Source organism: Platalea leucorodia, assembly GCF_965183815.1.
Source record: "Platalea leucorodia genome assembly, chromosome: 23".
Taxonomy (NCBI): domain Eukaryota; kingdom Metazoa; phylum Chordata; class Aves; order Pelecaniformes; family Threskiornithidae; genus Platalea; species Platalea leucorodia.
The window spans coordinates 859,361-879,228 of record NC_138845.1 but is presented as its reverse complement, the minus strand read 5'-3'; the positions used below and the strand labels follow the sequence as shown (position 1 = coordinate 879,228).

Sequence of the window (19,868 nt, the reverse complement as noted above, 5' to 3'; positions counted from 1 at the left end):
CAGCTCCCTCAGTGCTTGAGATGGCTGGAAACACAGCTGGAGCTGGAGGAGCACAGGAAGCACCGCATGCTGCAGGACAGCTGTGTCCAGAAGTGCTGACTATGGGAGCTAGGACTGGGCAAGCTCAAGAGTTGACCAGCATCTATGGTGCCCAGCCACCTCCTCTAGCTGCAGGAGTAGGATGCTATGCCCTTTCAGTAGGGCAGCAGGACCCCTTTCTCCCCAAGGCAGGCCAGAGCTATAGAAGTTTTACCTGGTGCCGTTCTGCTGGGCAGTTGGGATGACACTGTAGTAGATGGGTACCCCTCCAGCCTGAAGCCCACCCTGAACAGACTGGCTGGCTGGTACAAGCACTGGCTGCTGGAAGGGCTGCTGGACCACGCTCTGGGACTCACTGGCCACAGGAACCTGTGCAGGGAAGAAAGATGCAGCCCTGTGGAATGACAGGTAACATAGAGCAGGAGCAGGGAGAACTGGCCCCAAAGAGACACCAGCAAGGTCCATACAAGGTAGAAGAGATGCCAGATGGCTGTCTACTGCAGCCCAGAGCAATCTTGCCCAGGCAAGGGCAGCCCCTCCCAGCTCTTCTGCAAACACAATGGCAAAGGGACCAGCTGCACTCAGCCCTCCTTCTCAAGACATGTCCCACAGAGATTCAAATGTGGATGTGCCCTCCCCAAGCTGGCAAGCATGCACTATCTTCTCAAGGTGAATAAGTCTCCATCTTTGGCTCCGTTACTCAGGCTCACGAACAGTGCACTTCCTGCAAGGCCTGCACAGCTGAGGCTCCCTCCCCAGCAGCCCCTCATCGGAGAGCAACTGATGCCTACCTGGTACGAAGGCAGTGGAGTGTACTGGACCATCAGGCCTTGCATCTGGCTCCCCATACCGCTCCTCTGGCTGCTGAGAAGGCCAGGGGGCTGTGCCTGCTGCACTCCCATCATACTCTGCATCTGGCCCCCCATGCTGTTCCTCTGGCTGTTGAGGAGCCCGGGGGGCTGTGCCTGCTGCACTCCCATTACACCTTGGTATGTTTGCTGCTGGTTGGACATCATTGGCTGTAAACCTGTCAGAACAGGGTTTAAATGGAGCAGCTTCCCAGCTGGCCACAGGAGACACCCTGACACTTGGCATATGAGGGCTCAAATCCTGCTTTGTCCCCATCTCTTGCTAAAGAGTGGGAAAAGGGCTTCCCTTACGGCAGATATAAAAAAAACCTGGAGGAAGCTCCTGGCTTTAAATGTACCTTGCAGCACCTCAGTGCATGCTACATGTTCAGAGGGAGGGAAAAGACTAAAACAGCCTTTGCAGCCAGGTCAAGTTTCAACTTTCCTTTGCACAGTCAAGAGGCACTCTATAGTCAGCAAGTCCCGCAAAAAGTGGGAGACAGAGAAGAGCAGCCTGGCCCAGACAGTGCATGGGAGATCCTTAAGAGCCAAGAAGAGTGGCAGGAAAGGGAAACATGCCCCCTCCCCGCTTCTATGCCCCCTTACCAGGCTGCTGGGACTGCTGGGGGAGCTGCTGAGTGCGCTGGGAGCTGTAGGCCACTGGGTGACTGAGAGATCGGTATTGCTGGCTGGAGTTCGGGTACTGCCCAGGAGGGTAGTAAGAAACCTGAATCTATCAGAATCAAGAAAACATGGTGATGAGAACACAAGAGGGAGTGGGACCAAGAAAGCTGGTCCCCCAGGACCAGTTTTCTCTCTCACCTGGCCTGGCTTCTGCCGAAGGAAACCAACCAGGGCTTTGGCTCTGGCCAGATGATAGCTCCTCAGGGAACCGCAGCCCCTTCCCGCTCCTCCCAGCCTCCACATCCAAGCCTTTCCCAGCACAGTAGTGCAAGAGCACAGTAGGCACAATTCTCATCACAGCTCAGGGGAACAATCCTAGAGGTCATAATGCCCTGCAGGACCCCAAAGAGAGCTTAGAGGTGTCAGTCCTGAATCTGGTCACTGTCCCTCCCGCAACACTATGAGCCAGGAATGGCCAGAGGGGTCCCCAGATAAGTGCCTTGTGAGCTCAGAGGGACAAGGGGGCAGAGATCATCTTGTGCCTAGCAAGGGTGTGTGCCAACCCGGAGCTCGGACCCCTGTGTATTGATCTATCACAAACGAGCAGCAGAAAAAGAGGGGACCCACACTCAAGAAACTGTTATCTGGACTGCTCCCCAGCAGCCCCTTGCCTGACAGCTTTGGGCCGAGGTGCACATCCCCTCCAGGCTTGCGCATGTCCTTACTTGCTGGGGAGGCTGAATGTAGCCCTGGGGCTGCAGCACCTGCTGTGTGGGGGCTGTGTGCCCTGAGGCGGAGTAGTTGGAGGTGGGAATGGGCTGCCCAGGGGTTGCCATGATGAATCCTGTCTGCTGAGGATGCTGGGAGATGAGGGATGACTGGAACATAGCCGAGGAAGGATCCGGTGCTTCCGTAGAGCCCTGTCGGCTGAGACTGATCTGCCCAAAGGGGTTGCTGAGTTCGTCAGCCTGCATTGGGGATAAATGGGAAGGATGGAGGACAGCATGTAGGACACAGCTCTGCTTAGCAGACTGCAGACCCCTTCTCCCTATTCTGTGTGGAGAAGCTCGCCCAAGAAACGTCCCCAGAAATGAGCCACAGACCAAGAGCATTCTGCAGGACAGGGGGTAGAGGCATGAGAGCTGCTGGGGGGGCCCCAAATGCTCAGTGGCCACTGGCGATATGCAGGGCCCCACACAGGCAGGGGTGGCCCCAGCCCAGAGGCTATGTCCCATGGGGCACACTGTTCCCGAAAGACCCAGCAGAGACAACACAGGGGCTGACTGAGACCATAGGACAGCAATGGCCCCTGGACTCCAGTGCTGGGCACGAGCGTCGCTTCCTGGTGGAGGTCTGGGCTTGGTACTTGCTCTTCCCTAGGCTCTTTCCAAGATCAGCTACTCCAGCAGTGCCCAGCCCTGATGGGTCCCACAGCCTCAGGCATCCCACTGCCTTGATCCCACTGCAGCGCAGAGCCTCCATGAATCCCAAACCGACTGGGTGCAGCGTCCACGACACACCTGATTAGCAAAAGCTCATACAACACAAACACAGCACACGAGTACAACAGAGACAGTGCAGAAAAGGAAATGGGGTTTATACCAAGTTGTACTGCTGGGGTGGAGAGACTGGCAAGAGGACCTGGGGGCAGGAGCTTGGAGAATACTGAACAGGCTGCAGCGCTGGGACCGGCTAAGACCAGCAGAGAAGGGAGGGGAGGAGAGAGATTGGGGGCAGGGTGGGAAGGAAGGATGGGAGGAAGGAGAGAAAGAAGGAACAACAAGGTTAGTCAACTGAGCCAATTGCAAACACACAGAGAGGGGCATTGCAGAGGGCTGGAAAGCACGGAGACCAGAATGGGGGAGCATTCATCTCTCTGTGAAGACACATAGCCCGGCCAGCTGCTTTGTGGAAGCTGGGAAGGCTGACCATGTCTGCAAAGCAGCTCTTGCCTGGCATGAACAGTGAGACAAGTTCACAAAGGCCAGCTACGGCCAACAGCAGCAGGAGAGCCACTTCCCTTCAGCACAGCCTTTGTGTCTCTCCCACTCCACTGCCCACTTGTGTGCGGCACTGACTCCCAGCTCTCTCTGCAGTGCTTCTTGGCCTTTCCTGCTGGTAATGTCTTTTCTTCACTCTTGCCTTCTGTAGGGGCCCCTGTCACTTTGCCACTGGGAGGACCTGCTGATGCCTGTTTATGATAACACCTAACTCAAGTACCACATACTGTGCTTTGGGCACCGAAGCTGTAATGGTCAGCACTGGGTTATTTTTTTGATCATTTGATTAGGCCTTTGATGAAACAGAAGGTGCACGCGCATGTGGGAGAGTGCATTTTCAGACCTTTCACCAACAGTCAAACACATGAAAAAAGTTTTTCCAGGACCTAAACCATTAGAATGGCCAAACAGTAGAAGATATAAAATAAAACCCCAGCAAGATACAGTGATCCTGCACAAGCTCCAGAAGCCTGCTGTGTGTTCAAACCTCTCACCGAGGGCACTGTGCTCTGTCCCATGACATGCTACAGCTCCAGACAGACACTCCTGCTAGCCTTAGCGCTGGACCCTGGCTACCTCAGGAAGACACCTCATCTGCAGAACTGAGATGTTGCCCTTGAGTCTCAGTATCCTCTGCAAACAAATCCACAACCCTGGAGCCAGTCCAGGACCCAAGAACTACAAGCTCCCCCCATCCTCATATAGATGGCAACAGACACCAAGGAGCTGTTCATGTTATCTGCAGTAAAAGCTGTTCAAGGAGGCAGTGATACAGGGGCAGCTCTTGTGCTGGGGTTTTTTTACAGCCTCTACTCTACAGCCTCTGTTCTACAGGAACAGAACAAAGTATGTAGGAAGGACAGCCACAAGTGCTTTCCAGAGGGTCTGTCCTCAGAAATAGCCCTCCAGGCTGTGGAACATCACTTGGGTTTAACTCAGGGAGAGTCTGGAGAGCACACCCAGGCACAGTTTGCCTCTTCCCAGGACATCAGGTGACCAACAATGGGATTTCAGCGCTGGGGAGCTCAAACGCAACTACCGTTTGTGATGGTCCCTCACCAGGAGGGCAACTGGTTCCAGAACATAACCCTGCCACTCAGCAAAGGACTACAGACCCCCTGCCAGGAGGGCTGCTGGCCCAAGCAGATACAGAAGAGGCTGGCAAGTTGAGATGTCACACAGCATCATACTTGGGCATAGCAAGGCCTCCAACCTTCTCCTGCTCTCTGCCAATAGCACAGAGGGACTGTCACTCCCTAACAGGCAGCAAGTGTGAGGACACCCAAAACCCCCTGGGCAAGTATGAGTCCAGAGCACCCTGGGTGTATGCTAGCTCTGCTTCTACCTCCCACCTGTGTGCCCAAGGAGCTTACTGAGCCGTGGATGCTGTGCAGCAACTCACCTGGGATATCATGTGGTTACTCATGGCTGGCTGCTGCTGGGCTGCAGGTGGAAGTCCTTGGGGATGCGGCGGTGGCTGTTGGGGTGGCTGCGGTTGAGGCTGCTGGGCTGTGCAGGGTAGGAGGCCACGGCTGGGCTGTGAAGAAGGGGATTGGCTGCATGCTTCAGGGGCACCTAGTACCAAACCTTGAACAGAGAAAGACATGGCAGAGTTGGTACCTGGGAGAGAAAAACATTGATTCATTGATGGGGAAGGTGGGGGGTATATCCTGTCACTACCTCCTGTACTACAGCCAGATTCCATTCTCTGCAGTCCACATGGGAGCTTCCACAGGGGACAGGGTGAGCAGGCTGCAGGCTAAGTCACTAGTTTGCCTCTGCTTCACAGCAAACCAAGGTGTTGACACCCTCGGGACTCCAAGTGATTGTGCCTCTCTCATCTCCATGTCCATGTACACACACTGACCCTCCAGAGCTGGTCACGGCCCCTACTTCTCCCCCTGACCCATGCATGCCCTGCCCCACACAGGGAAGATGAGGATGCAATTCTTGTTCCAGACCATGGCCACGAGACGTACAGCTGTTATTCCCAAGAGTGTACTCTCTTCCTTGACCCCAACCTAGCACCCTCACTCCAAGTGGACAGCCTACACAGCAGTCCCCACCCACAGCTCTCAGGTAGCTGCTGTTGGGGTAAACCTTCAACACTACTCAGAACTGCAGGAAATTAAAAGGCCAATGCCAGGCTCATATGATCAATCTAGCTGGCCTCTGGCCACAGGACAGTGCATGCTTGGTGCAGGTGCTGGCAGGATTGGCACAGGCTAGTAAAAACACATCTGTGTTGCAATTGATTCTTTGGAGGGATGTGCCCTCTGTCTCGTCTGGAAAGCACCAGGCACAAGTCAGGGCCTTCTATAAATGCCATGGACCTTCTGCTGGAAAGAGGAATCTGGCTGTTAACAGCAGCACCTGCCTGGTGGAAGGCTCTCCACCCCAGCATGAGGCAGAGATTACAGAAAGAGGGAGCTGCCCGATACACTCATGTCAGCTCAGTACTATAAACCCATCTCTGGAAAGAAGCTGGAGAGCTGTTCCCAGTCACAGCTCAGTTCTGCAGCTAGGCACGGCCCCGGCACGGACACTAATATGTCGTCATGACCTGTTTGAATGCTTGCCCAGAACAGAGAAGGGACTGAGGGAATCCTATTTTATGGCTACATAGACTCAGCACACGCACATCTTTAGAGTAAAAGGCTAGGGAGTGGCAGGCTGAAAGCAATTCCTTCTTGTGGTAGGAAAAATTGTTAGGAAGGAGTGCAAAACGTGCTGCAGGGCACCCAACTGGGAAGTGCTCTCCTCAGTATTTCAGTCTTACTTGCAGAAATAAAAGGGCTGTGAAACTATTGCTTGATGCCCAGTAGCTGCTATTTAACTAATTCTGCCTCTCATCTACTGTATTTCAACAGCTAATCTTCAGGCATTCTGCTAAGGAGGTCTGTATCATCAGCCATATGGTGCAAAGAAGGACATATTTTGCTGACAGTTGCCCAGGGGCTGAATGTTGAGATGGGAAAAGAGCCCCAGAGTCCTAAGCACTTCCTCCCCCACAGAATAAACATGAGGATATGGCGGGTGGTGGGTTTTTCCCCCCCCAAGTGAAAATTCCTTTGCTTTCCCCCCACTGCAAGATGTTTCTAATCACTCGCCATTATATAAAACCTGGAGAGCAACTGGTTTCTGTTCCCAGGGGAGACCTGGAGGAAAAAATACAGAAAGAGCAAAAAAGCAGATCCTCTCTTGCTCTGCCTGCTTTGCACATGGCTGGGACAGATCTTCAGATAACTGCTCCCATCAGCTGATGAATCAGTCCCGGAGGTGGTTGCAATAATCAGAATAAGTGGAGCCCTGAGCACAATGGAAACAAGGTCCCAAGAGATGATGTAGGCACCTTTAAACTGCAAGATGAATGTGTGGTTTTCAAAGACAGCCTGGGTGCTAGAACAGCAGCCTGGCTGCCTTTTAGATCCATCCCTTTTATTTGAAAGGATTCTTGTGGAGCAGCCTAGTCACCCACAAGCACCAATCTGCCTCGCCTCCCCAGTAAAATGACAGCTCTCAAGCATTTGGGGACCTGCTGCCTACCAGTGACAACGGAAGAAGCTAGACAGTGAGACAACACTGGATTTTGCTCATTGATATTGCACAGCAATTGTAACCAGCTACCATATGGCTCCTCAGTTATCACTGGACCATTAAAATGAGAGCAAAGACCTGTGCTGTCTCTTCCACAAATGCCTTTCACGAGCAGTCAGTTGAAAATAAAGGACTGTTCCCCACTGATAGAAGGGCTGGTGCCCTGCCAAGTGTGGCACACACTCTCTCAGGAAGCTGTTGTCAGTAACAGATTACCAGTGATGCCCCACAATAACATTCTCTGTGCATGGGCTACCTTTTGTGTTACCTAGATGGAAAAGGAAGAACTGATCTGAAGCAGGCAGAGAGACTTGTGATCCTAATTCCCTTTGGTGCTCCTGAAACCTTGAGCTGTATTCAACAGCTCTTGAAGAGCTGCAGGCCCAACTCCCTGCTGTTATGTTTGCTCTCAGGAGTATAGTGAATCATTTTGAGAGAACATCATAGACAGATACCAATTAACGCGGTCTTTGATGAGATAGTGTCTCCAATGAGATAGACTAATTGGTGACACCCTTCCCTGGACCTCCTTTGTTGGAAAGCAAGGAAAAGTGCCAGATGGTTCACCCTGACTAAGTCTCCTCACAGCTGTGAGGGATTCTGGGTAGCAGAAAGGAATGGCAACATAACTTGCAGCATAGCAGGGGAGAGAAAACAACAGAAAATTGGTAGCTTGATTTCCAGGGCATGGGACTAAACAATGTCCTTTGTCTTAGATAACTCTGCTAAAGGGAAGGAAGATCTGATGGTGAGTACTGAAAAAGCAAATGATGAACCAACTGGCATATCCCTGCCCAGGTACTGAACACGTTCAGATGATGCCAACCGTGTCCCATTTTAACCAGAGCATCATGAGCCCCAGTCTCCCAGCCCATAGACTATGTCTGCTAGGTGCTCTTTGGCAGAAGGTATGCAGGGGAAAACAGTACAGTACCTGCCCGGGACGTTCTGCTGGCAGTGCTGCCTTTGCTACTCCCGATGCTGTCCCCCCGTGTCAGGATGGAGATGCCACTGAAGCTGCTGGCTTTGGTAACAGGTGGTCGCAGGCTGCGGATGGAGCCATCTGAGTCTGTGCTGCTCCATGGCCGAGGCTCCAGCGACTTTATCTCACTCTCTGTGCTGCTCTGGCGGCTGCCTGAGGCCCGGTTCAAACTGTCCCGGTTGCCCCTGCAGAGACCAGAGGAGTTAGACGGCACCTCCAGTGGAAAGGGGCAGCAGCAAGACCTGCAGGTGCTGCATCAGTACCTGCCACACCGGGGTGGTGGGCCCAGTCAGCAGCTGGCTCTGTGACACAGCATGTTGGCACTTTGTATAGGGATCTGACAGCAAACAAACACTCTGGGTCACAGCTTTCTTGAGCATGCACTGTGAAGACCCAGACACTGCTGATCTTCCTTGGCATGTGTTGAGAGCTGGCTCCTGGCCCTTTTCCCTAGCCAGATCCCAGCCTGGAAGAGATGCCAGCAGGGTCAGAGCATGATCACTTGCTAAAGCCCTCCTTGTCTCAGAACAGGGAGCTTTTAGCAGAGACCTTGAGACAAGGCTGATCGAGATCTTGCGAGACCACTTTCCACACCAGCCCTCGTAAGGCTTTCTGCCCAGCTGGAACAGCTACACGCTGGGATATTGCTATGCTCAGAGCTGTGCTCCCACTGATCACCCTCCCTTAGCCCTGGTCTGGCCACAGCAGAATTTTACGGAGTATCAGCAAAACATCCCAAGCTGTGAGCCTGGTTTATCAGCCCAGCTAAGGATCATAAGCACAGTAATGGGTTCCTGGGCCTTCACTGGGGAGGAATGGTGAGGAAGGCAACACTGGAAGAGATGCTCATATAACACTGCAGGCTGAGCCTGGCAGCAGCTCCACACAGTTGTGGAGGGGAAAAGATAGGCATCGAAGGAGCTTCTGAGGTGATGTCCTGGGCTGCTGGGAGCATGTGGGAGCCAAAGAAAATACATCTCTTGGAAAACCAGTACAATGGTTATATCCCTAAAGAACGGAAGGAATTGGACTATGCAGCCTCAAACCCCAAACTACACTTGACCTAACAAGCATCACTGTCAAGCTCTTGGGCTCTCTCCAACCTAAACTCTGAAGGCTACTCCTGGGGATGTTCAGCGAGGTGTGGGGCAGTGTTTGTGTGTGGGGAAGGGGCATGTCACGGCCTCTGTTCTGACTCAGCTGCAAACTCTGGTTCCCTGAGAACCCAGACCCCTCTCAAGCTGATTACTGCTAATTCAGCAGCATAACAATTCTGATTTTTCTACAAATGCTCTCCAAACTCCAGGCACGCTACCACACCCTTGCTCTCCGAGAGCACTGCCCTAGCAGCTTCAGCCATGCCTTTCTCCCCATTAGCCTTACTAAAGCCTGTTTCCAAGTGTGTCCACCAGCAGAGAGCTCTGCAGTCAGATCTGTGCTTCAGCAGCATTAATACAGGACTTCCAAGCGAGTGAAACGGACAGCTGTATTGCTCTGAATGCCGGGCTTTGAGGGCGGTAAGTCTCTGGAGCTGACACAGACATCATCTCCAGCACCACCACTGAGGGAACCCCAGTCTCCTCAAGAGCTTATCCATCTCTGTCCAGAGCCCCACCATTCCCACTATGGGAACCACAAAACAAAGACAGCAGGTTAAACAAACTCTTTAGGGATTGGGCACAACAGTCAGAAAAGCTCCTAGTGCAGCCCTGGCTGCAGCTTAGCTCCTAAAGCTGCAATCACATCAGCAATGTTTTTTTTGCCACTTGCTGGGTGAGTTTTACTACAGCCCCATGGCTGATCTGAAAACTATACCCCCTGCCTTGAACACCACTGCCAGAGGCAGGCTCCAGGACACAGTCCCCATAACTGTGCTGAGGACGCTTGATTTTCCACAACAGTGTTCCTCCAAGGACAGCCTGAGCCATGTGACGGGCTGAGGAGAGGGGCAAAGCTGTTCCTACACCTGCTTAGATCCTCCTGTCCTGTTCATACACAGAGATGCTTCATCTCTAGAGCTTTGGCTATTAAATGAGAGGACAGCAGGCACGAGGGTCTCTTCATTTTCATCCTGTTCTTTATCCTCATACCTTCAGCAGCCTCCTGCAGCAGGGGTGTGTGCAAGGTGAGTCGTCAGGCTAACTCCATCCTTCCAGCCCTTTCCTCCACAGGAAAACTACTTAATGAGAAAATGCTGCTCAAACATCTTCCCAGTGCCCTCTGCAGCATACTCTGGCTGAAATGGAAGTGGAGACACTTCACTGCCACCATTAAGTAATCCAGCCTTTATAATCAGGGATTAGGGACAACCCCATCTTATCTGGATGGTGATCCTGTCACTCTAAGGGCAGGGGCTTTCCTATCCTTTTGGGAAACAAGAGGTGGAACGGTTTGAAAACTTCTGGAATCTTCTGGCTTCCCCATTCCTCCCTGCCATTCCCGCCTTCCACCCCTCCATTTTAATTGATGAATCAGCAAAAAAGGACTCAGAAATTGATGTTGCAAAAGATACAACTTCAATAACTTCACAAGCAGCCATGCATGGGGCAAACTTACTCAGCAGGACAATGTACAAAATAAGTCACACAGAGATACCTAAAAATCTGCCTCCGTTTGTGAGAACTAGAAGAAAAGCCTTCTTTGGAGATTCTGTCGGTTAACATCAGAAAAAAGCATCATTATAGAGTCATGCAGTCCTCCGTAGAGAAAGCCAGAGATACAAATAGTGTCTGCTAAATAGTACTAACCTGCTGTCAGCGAGATATCCATTCTGGCCAGTCTGGAAGCACGGAAAAGACATGGAGATGGGAAGGAAAGAAAAGGGAGACTTAGTAACTTTGAAAGCAACAAACCCAGGCAATTTCAAAGCAAAGAGGAGCAAAGCACTAACAGTAGGGGACTCAGACACAGTTTGTGTTGTGCACCAGTTACATGGTCATTCAGGAATCTTGCTCAGCCTTTTGCACACCAGTCCCATTTGGCTCTCCATCCAGGCCCATTAGGAACCTTTCCTGATACCCGAGACCCTGAGATCTCTCAAGAGTTTGCAAATCTGAGTCCTCAACTCCCTACTTCGCTGCTCTAAGGCAGCTTTGATGGTAGCTTTGTCAATGGAACAATCAAGGCCAGACATACAAGGGTCCTTATTTGCTAAATGCAGGCACAATTATCAGCGCCATGAAAAAAAGGCAGAGGGCTCAAAGCCAGCTTAGCCTACCCTGTGATAGCCACCCCTGCTTCTGGAAGTCAGATACAAAGCACCGGCTCAGCCCACAAACACAGAGCCAGGATAAGTACGTGCCCACCCAGTGTTGTGCTACCATGAGACAGCACCTGCTCTACTCCAGGACAACAGACAGAGCTGCTTACTAACATGTCTGGATGACTTTGGGCCTCTGCATGTAAGACAAGTCCATGGTCACAACTGGCTGGAGAGTCACCAGCTGAAGCCTGGTGACTTGACTAGGGACTCAGCACAGTAGCTGCCTTAACATTCTCCTTGGGCAGGCACAGGGCAATTCCTGTTAGGACAAATGAAAGGCGTTGTCCGCTAGAGACTCAAAAAGCAGCAGGCAAGGAGCTGGACTTTGAACATGATCCACGGCAGATGGGCACTTGGAATCGTCCCCGATTCCATCATTTGCCACTTGGCACAGCGCAGAGAGCTGCCTCCAGCTGGCAGACAGTACTCAACACAGCAGAGCACAGCAGCCTCTCTGAGCCAGACGTGAGCAAGGAACACAGCTCTGGCTTAGAGTTGTTCCATGTAGGGAACAGAGATCTCAAGGAAGCAATAATCAAGCTGGACACTTCATAAGACAGACAATAAACGTACTGCCCAGATTCATCCTGTAAAGGCACAGAGCCCTGCCTGATACTCCAAGGCCAGCACTGCTTGGTCAGGAGGTCCAAGCTGCAGCACTGCAGAGAAGCCGGGGGAGAAAGCTGCTGCTCCTTTCAGGTTCATCAATTGATTTGCTAGTCATCCCAGAAATGCCACTGCATAAGCTTATAATAATCTTGCTGGGCAGCAAGGAGCAAAACTGCCTCCTCTGTCAGTCCCCACACATCTATTGCCCCCTGAAACAGGCAACTTAGGGAAAGAGCAGACTGGGGAGTGGAGGTGTGGATCCTCTATATCTCAGTGTCTTGGACATCTTTGTTAGGAGCTGGAATTCAATGGTAGGTACCAAGAACACTGGGAAATTTGTAGAAAAGGCAATGATGAGACCTGACCTCTTAGTATACTCAAGGACACCTTCTGCCACAAAGTTCCAGGAGGGTACCAGGCAAGTGAGTCATCCAAGCTTACCTCTCGTGCAAATATCCGCTCCCTGGCCCGCTGATACTCTTCCTCTCGCTCTTCTATAGATTTGCTCCTTCTCCCATCCTGCAAGGGGAGTCTGATCTGAAGGGACAAACACATCTCAGCGGGTCAGCAGTTGCCAATGGGAGCAGGGGGCACAGTCAGCTGTTGATATTTTTACATAGCTGTGTAAGTGGATTACAGGGTGTGTGCGTGATGCCTGGATGCAATGACACAGCCTCTGCCTTTGAACCTACCTTCTGGACACCTGTGTCTAGGGATAAACATCCTGGAGGTCTTAGTGCACTCCACCTCCTGGATCAAGCACAACCACTCTGCCTGAACTCTGCCTGATTCAGAAAGGACAGATCAGGAATATCACCATGTGCTTCTGAAAGACAGTCTGTTCCCAGGGGTCAAAAGCTAAAGGCCACTCTCTGGAGCATATGCCAACACAGCAGACTCCTACTCAGTCATGGATTCTGTGCTTTGTGGGTAGCTGCGTCACCTGCAGAGTGCCACCACGGGGGAAACCAGAAACTGATACTGATTGCAATGACCACCTCCCCATCCTGATAGCTTAAGTTCAGAAACATGACCCAAAGCAAGGGATAGTGGTATGCTGGGGCGATGTAAAGATGGGAGCTACAAGAGCAAAGAGCATGAGATCCCTGGTGAAGAGGTCCTTGTCTCTTGCGCCGTTTTTGACATTCAAGGTTCTGTCTGACACAGGCTGGGAAAACAGCCACAGATGAACAAGCTAGCTCTGCGTTACGGGTGTGGTGCCACTTGTGACAACCCAAAGGCAGCCAGAGATTCAGGAGGGTTTTTAGCTCCAATGACTGGCAATGCTGCTGAGCTCAAAGTGTTTCCTTTTGCCGATGGTTACCTTCCAGCAGCACTGCGAGGTCCTGATGACTTTACAGCTTGACTCGCCGCAAGCCCCAGGGAGGGGTGGGAGAGATGCTTGGCAACACTCAGCTCTGGGGCATTTCCAAGGAAACCTTAGCAAAAGGCTTCACCTTAAAGCCTGGCCCAGCCACCAGTCAATATTCAGGGTACAGAAAAATACCCCCCACAGAATCCACAGAAATTCTTCATGCATTTCCACAGTATTTTGTAAAGTTTTCATGATATATCTAGATACTGCTGCTTGGGTGGAAGCTTCTATTAAAGAAGGTTACTGCAGGAAACCCAAGAGAAATTTAGAGTTGTTCTCATCTTAGAAAAGTTGCATTTGACTTTCACAATGTAGGCAGATAACCCACTGCCACCCCTTACCTGATTATCATCTCGGTCCATGCTGGTATCATCTCGCTTTAGGATAAACCTCTGCGGGAACTCTGCATTCTTCTCATCTTTGATGTGCTCAGAGAACCTCTGCTCAGGGCTGCAGGAAGAACCAGCCCTTGTTAGATGGGCAAAAATGGGCATAGAACTGTCTTCATAAAACCACTGCTTTGCAGGGAGTGAGGGGGTGTGCAAAGATGTTTGTTGTGTTAAATCCTCCTCTGTCTGATGGCAACAAGTGCTCCTGCCCCTTCTCCGAGAACTAAAGAGAGCTAGGAAGGGCTTGCAAATACATACACTTAGGACTGGAAGTGAAGGATTCTTCTCTTCTAGAGAGGGGGCCTGCCCTTCTTATGGAGGCAAAAAAATGTGGTGTGGAATCCATCCTGCTCTGGACCATGCCAGGGCTCTGTGTCTGGGGGGTCATGTAGCACCATGCAGGGAAGGGAAGGGGATGCCGGCCCAGCTGTTCTCCCTCCCTCCGCCTTACATTCGTGTGTTACTGGTCTTGTTGATAATGACTGCCTTCCCGGTTTGGTCGACATTATGGTCCATGCCAAAGTAGGCAGCTACCCGGTGCAGGAGCATTCTGTGGTATGAGGTCATCTGAGGGAACTTCTTAAACTGATTGCTGAGAAGAGGGGAGAAAGCATTAGAATTTAGAAGGCCTTGAAACAGACAATGACAACCTGACACCAAAAGAGAGATCAAGGCCAGAGATGCCTTAACCAGATCCCAGATCAGACCATGCCACCTATTCCAAGCAGTCAGGACTCAAGTGCTGCTTCTTACACTGAGCGTGAGCATGGGCTTACACTCCTTTGCCAGACAGAGCTGGGCTGATTCAAGGGCTCAAGTTGAATAGGCCTTTCCTGAAACAAGACCAGCTTGTGCACAAATGCACAATGTACAAGAGAACAGGCCTCCTCACCAGTGTGTCCAAAAGACACTCCCTTCTCCCCTGGGTGCCCAAGCTCCTAAACAGTAAATTACAGACCTATTTTGGTTGACACAACCTTGATCATCACTTACTTGTTATCACTAATAAATTCCAGAATCTCCTGTTCTAACTTTAGTAGCATCATTCTATCTCTGTCAAGAAAAGAAAAAGGAAAAGGCCACCTTTAGAGACAGTGAGGCACAGGTTTCTCTGCTTGGTACCCCCCTCCCTGCAACAGAGAAAAGTCACAAATACCTAGAGCAAGCAACACTATTAACCGGGCTTCACACATCCTCCACAGGAACGAACTAAAAAAACTCCACGTTTTTTCATATATAGTAAATTAAATGCCAGATTTTTTTTAGTTTAAAGTTGTTGTTTTGCTAACAGTGCTTGGCTTTTGGTAATATTGAATCCCTGCTCTGCTGGAAGCTCCACTGGTAGAGACTCCAGCTTTGCTATTCCTATGCCAGCATTTGGCTTGATTACACTTATTACTGACACAGCAGCGGTTCCTTTAGAGGTTGGTATTTGACAATCATTTATAGAAAGGGTTTTAAAGCAATCGAGATTCCTTCCTGCTTGCATTCAAGCAAATTATTTTTCCTCTTTCTCTCTCTCCATAATATACAATTACATGTTTTGATTGACTGCATATATAAAATTACAGTTGTGCTTTTTGTTTCTACACTGCCCCAGCTCTAGTAAAGCTCTCTGAATTCCAAAAAGTAAAACACAATTTCAGATACTTTCTGTAGTTGCTGTAGTCCCCCCCTCCTCCTAAGATATGTGAATACATACATACATATACACACATGCACACAAACACCACAGGTTCAAGAGTCAATCAAAGAAGCATTGGTTGCCAGGTACTCCCTCCCTTCACTCCATCAGCAAGTTGTTTTACTGACTAGGGACCTACCTTGGGTTTTTTTTCAGTGTATTTACTAAAAATTCATGCAAATCTATTCCAGTGGAGTCTGTATATTCCTGGCTGGAATCTGAAACAACAGCAGCAGAACAAATTAACAAAACACTGAAACAGAATAGACTGAAGGGAGGTGGTGTGTGTCTCACTACATGCATGAGGATGATGTCCCCACATTGCTGCTGGAGGAAATTCAGCCTTGTTCTCAGCACCGACTATTCACAACAGGAAGAGAGGAAGAAAAGCCCACCTTGTTACAGAACTGCACAGGTTGGGACCCATATCACCTGGGCTCAAGTCCAGTTTCTAGCACAGGCTCTGAATGCAACCTCTAGGTCAAGTTTGCCAATCTGTAAAATAGGGACTGTATACCCTTTCGCCAGTGGGCAGCAGGAGGATTGGTACGCTACATACAAGGCACTATAAGCACAAGGCCCCATTAGGAGGATGCCACAGAGAGGGAGATCAGATCAGTTCATGGAAGGAAACCTTAGCTCTAAAACCAACCACTCAGAGCACACTCAGCATATTCCACACTGTTACAGGAGGCCTCTGCAAGTGTAGTATACCATACTTTTGTACAAACAACTTCTGCACCTTTGATCCCACAAGCTATTTAACTGGAAAGCCCTGCTGGCCATGTTCTTCCCCTCTCCCCACACTCTTTTTAATTTAAAAGTAATCACAGAAAAAACAGTAAGTGAAACTGAATCCGCACCAGTGCAGAGTTGCTCTCTGTACAAGGATTTCAGGTGCAATTTGCTCACCACATTAAATGTGTATCTTTTAGCCACTTCTATGCCCCAAAATCATACACGCAGGATCATACAGCAGAGACTTAGCTCACCTCCTTGCAACCTCATATCTTGCCACCTGTGGCAGGTTTTATAAGATCAAATCTAAACCGAAAGCAAAAGTCTATACAGTGGGTCTTCTTGGGTTTGCGTCTGCACGTCTAAAAAGCCACCAGATCACTATAATCAATGCAGGAAGCCTGCAAGTCTGTTGGGGCACATGTCAATCTAGAGAAACCCTCCCCCTCCCTCCGCATGCTTTGCTCCAGAAAGGATGTTATAAAAACAATACATTCCTGTACAGTCATCAGCAGAGATAACCACTCTGCTTCCAACAACTGTACCACTGGCCAGCAGAATCCTCAAGGTGGGTAAGACAGGACTTGCCCTGTTCAAACGAGCACCTGACCTCGAGACAGCATTTTCCTTGGTGCCTTTTCTTTATTCTTGTCTTTTTCTTCTTTCTCAGCCCCATCTTTCGTAGACTTTTCCTCCTCCTTGTCAGAGGGGCAGCTAACGTGCAACTGAATGATGTCCTGGAACAAAACAAACCAGGTTGGTCTGAGTCACTTGGACACTCCCTGGAATCACTGTCACAGCTGGAGATGTTGGCAGCTGAGAAAGGCATCACGGAAAGGCAGGGGATTCAGGTCGCAGATCTGAGACATTTCATAAGAGGCCCTGTTCTGAGCGCAAACAAAGCAGTCTCTCTCCCCACCCGCCTCCCAACGAGAAGCCTTCAGCAGGCTTTGAGGGGACCCTCAACAGCATTTATCACTGTTGAAAACCTGCCTTGCCTGGATCTCCTCAGAATCTAAGTCACATGCTTCCCTGTTTGAAGCTGATAAAATGCTATTATGTTTTGGACTCAGGAGTGCCTAAGGTGAGGTAGGTCCCGCACTGTTTCAGTAAGACTCTACCATCTAACCTGGAAAGAGAAAGGGCATGAGGAGAAAACGGAATAAACAGCAAAAAGCTTATGTGGTGTGATGAGTGGTCCCTGTGCCACATGAGGCTTTCTGATGCTTTTTTTCACCTCCTCTCTTGAGTTGCAACTGCCCAGCACGGCCTGAGGATCCACTCTGCTCCATGGGAAGAAATGTTAAACACCAGTAGGATTGTCAAAGGCAATGTGCTCAAATTCAAGTTAAAACTGACTATAAAACCACTACGCATTGTGCCAGCTGATCCTTCCTCGTCCTTCTGCCTTTACGCTAGTGTGGTTCCATGGCGCCATGATGCGTGCTCACAGTCGCTTTAGAAGTCCTCTTAGTGACCCCACAGTTCTAAGTGAAACCCAAACAAAAGACAGAAAAGCAGCCTCTGGAGCTGGGAGCCTCAACACAAGGAAGGCTTAGAGGCCAAGTACCCCATTCCACCACAAGGGTGAGGTGCTCTGGGCAGCGCTCAGCCCTGCCACAGGCCAGGTTTGTCCTTATCAATGGAAAGTAGCCTAGAGGTCTCCGATGTAGCACCACAGACCTAAGCTGGTGACTGCACGGTGAGGTACTACGTCAGCTCAACAAAGATGGGCTGTAGCTAGCCACAACCTGACTTACGGTGAGCCAGCTCAGATCTCCGCACACTGAACCATCCTGTGCTTCTTAAAGCTCGTGTGGGCAGAGAAAGCTCAACCCATCTGCTCTTGCCGGGGCAGACAGGTTCTCAGCGCCTCCCTGACTGCTGCCCACCTTCAAGCTTCAGCTTGTCTGTCACTGCCCACAGTGACCACAGACAGGGATCATCTCTGCAGAGCACTGCATATCTCTTCTCTGTGAGCTGGCTACTTTCAGTCACAGCAGCCTGAGCTGCAAGGAAAGGGCTAGCATAAAAACTTCCTTCCCATGGCCAAAACCCCAGGGGCTTTGTGAAGGCAAAGTGCCATTCCATTTTCGGGGGAATAAGCCTGCACAACTTGAGCAGTTGTGGGTGCCCCGTGAGTTGATGCAGACAATTCCTTGTAAGAGAAGGGTTGTGACTGTACACATACAAGCAGCGCTCACAAGCATAACCACTTCCTTCAAAAGCAGCCTCCTGTGGGAAATTCTTGTCTCTCAGAGGCACAAGCCCAGGACAGGACATCACTTCTAGCAAGACGTGGATTTTCTGGGCTTCCACACTCCACAGCTTGTCTCATTCTTAGGCCTACCTGGGACTCCAGCAGCCCATCTACAAAGGGGCTAGACGATTCTTCACATACAGCCAAACTCCTGACCAGTTTAAGCTTTGAATTAGACTGGAGAAGGAAAAGAAAGAGTATAGTTAAGACACCTTAGCCAAAATGCACACACTTAAGTTCATACTGCTGCGTTACCAAGCCACCCATGCAGTCATTGTTAATTAAACTGCTAAAAAGGAGGACTATCAAACCAGCTTCTTGCAGCAAACAGGAATATACAAAGGCTTGGAGTCATAGAGCAAATCAGTTATTTTCTTCCTTCAGTCTTTGATCAGGATTTGAACCAACTAAATTTTAGGTGAGAAAGTTCACTGCCTTAATGCATGCACTCTTTGACCTCTTCAGCCAGAGCAATTCCAGCCTCTCCCCTCCTCACCTGGCAAGAATGAAAACGATTAACAAAGGATATAGCTGAAACCAACTATTTTATTGTTTCTTAAGATGTGAAGATTGTTACTGTTCTTAATTGAAAAGCTGTTGTCCCATTTACACCTTGCCTGTCTGATCTGACGACTTTGGTTATTTTGGGTAATGTAGTAGTGCTTAGAGAAAATGCTTAAAATAAAACCTGCACTTTCAGGACTCTTGGCAAGTTGACTCACTAGGGTGACAAACAGGAAAAAAATATATCAACCAGTCACATGAGATCGCAGGCAGGACCAACAATATGGAGAAAGGCCTGAGGTGCGCACACACATTCTGCCCTAGGTATGGACAGGGCAGGAACTGGAATCACAGCCTGTTTGGGTACTGCACAGAGTCCTGGCTTTTAAGACCAAACAGAACCATTAGAATATTTTTTTCTGAACCCTCTGTAGGTCATAAGCTGCACATCGCTTTCATACATTACTTTCATCAAAAACAAACTCAGGCAGAACCCCTGTTACAAAGTTAACTGGTCTCCCCTCTCTCCCATGCCTCGGGGCAGAACCTGCCTTCATTTGGGTTTGAACTTTTGTGAAAGATAAAAAAAAAAAAAAAAAGAAAAAAAAGAGGGTGGGGGAGAGACCTTCACCCTCCCAATCACAGTTTTAAAATCAAGCCCTGGGCAACCTAGTCAGATGTCATAGCTGACCCTGTTTTGAGTAGGAGGCTGGACTAAATGAATCCTAGCTGGACTAGATGGACTCTTTGAATTACGTTGTTTCTATAACTGCCAAGCCTGGAAAATTCATGGCCACTTCTGATAAACTGCTTCAGTAGTTATTATCAAATTTTGCAAAGAAAAACTGGGGTTAAGGCTAAGAAAGGTTAAAAAAAAAAAATCACACAATGGCTGCATTTTTACCCCAAGATTTTGCCTACAAACAACATTCTAGGACAGTCATGTCCTGGTGCTTA

At 49.9% G+C, this 19,868-nt stretch overlaps 1 protein-coding gene across 11 annotated transcripts in view; it reads right to left on the bottom strand.

Moving 5' to 3' along the window:
* R3HDM2 (R3H domain containing 2) overlaps positions 1-19,868 on the bottom strand; it is a 61,447-nt gene that overhangs the window by 4,878 nt on the left and 36,701 nt on the right. For 9 of the 11 annotated variants that reach the window (XR_014230419.1, XM_082332538.1, XM_082332537.1 and 6 more), the window contains 14 exons: positions 18,498-18,584; positions 16,758-16,884; positions 15,549-15,627; positions 14,719-14,778; positions 14,177-14,317; positions 13,678-13,786; positions 12,403-12,498; positions 10,838-10,869; positions 8,043-8,275; positions 4,914-5,098; positions 2,237-2,479; positions 1,494-1,620; positions 831-1,066; positions 254-408 (listed from right to left, as the gene is read on the bottom strand). Coding sequence is in view for 10 of the 11 variants with exons in the window: in XM_082332538.1 (XP_082188664.1) it covers positions 254-408; positions 831-1,066; positions 1,494-1,620; positions 2,237-2,479; positions 4,914-5,098; positions 8,043-8,275; positions 10,838-10,869; positions 12,403-12,498; positions 13,678-13,786; positions 14,177-14,317; positions 14,719-14,778; positions 15,549-15,627; positions 16,758-16,884; positions 18,498-18,584 (1,910 nt within the window). In the remaining variant the exon portion in view is untranslated. The remainder of the gene's footprint in view (positions 1-253; positions 409-830; positions 1,067-1,493; positions 1,621-2,236; positions 2,480-4,913; positions 5,099-8,042; positions 8,276-10,837; positions 10,870-12,402; positions 12,499-13,677; positions 13,787-14,176; positions 14,318-14,718; positions 14,779-15,548; positions 15,628-16,757; positions 16,885-18,497; positions 18,585-19,868) is intronic. The other 2 variants (XM_082332541.1, XM_082332542.1) reach the window with 2 other exon arrangements.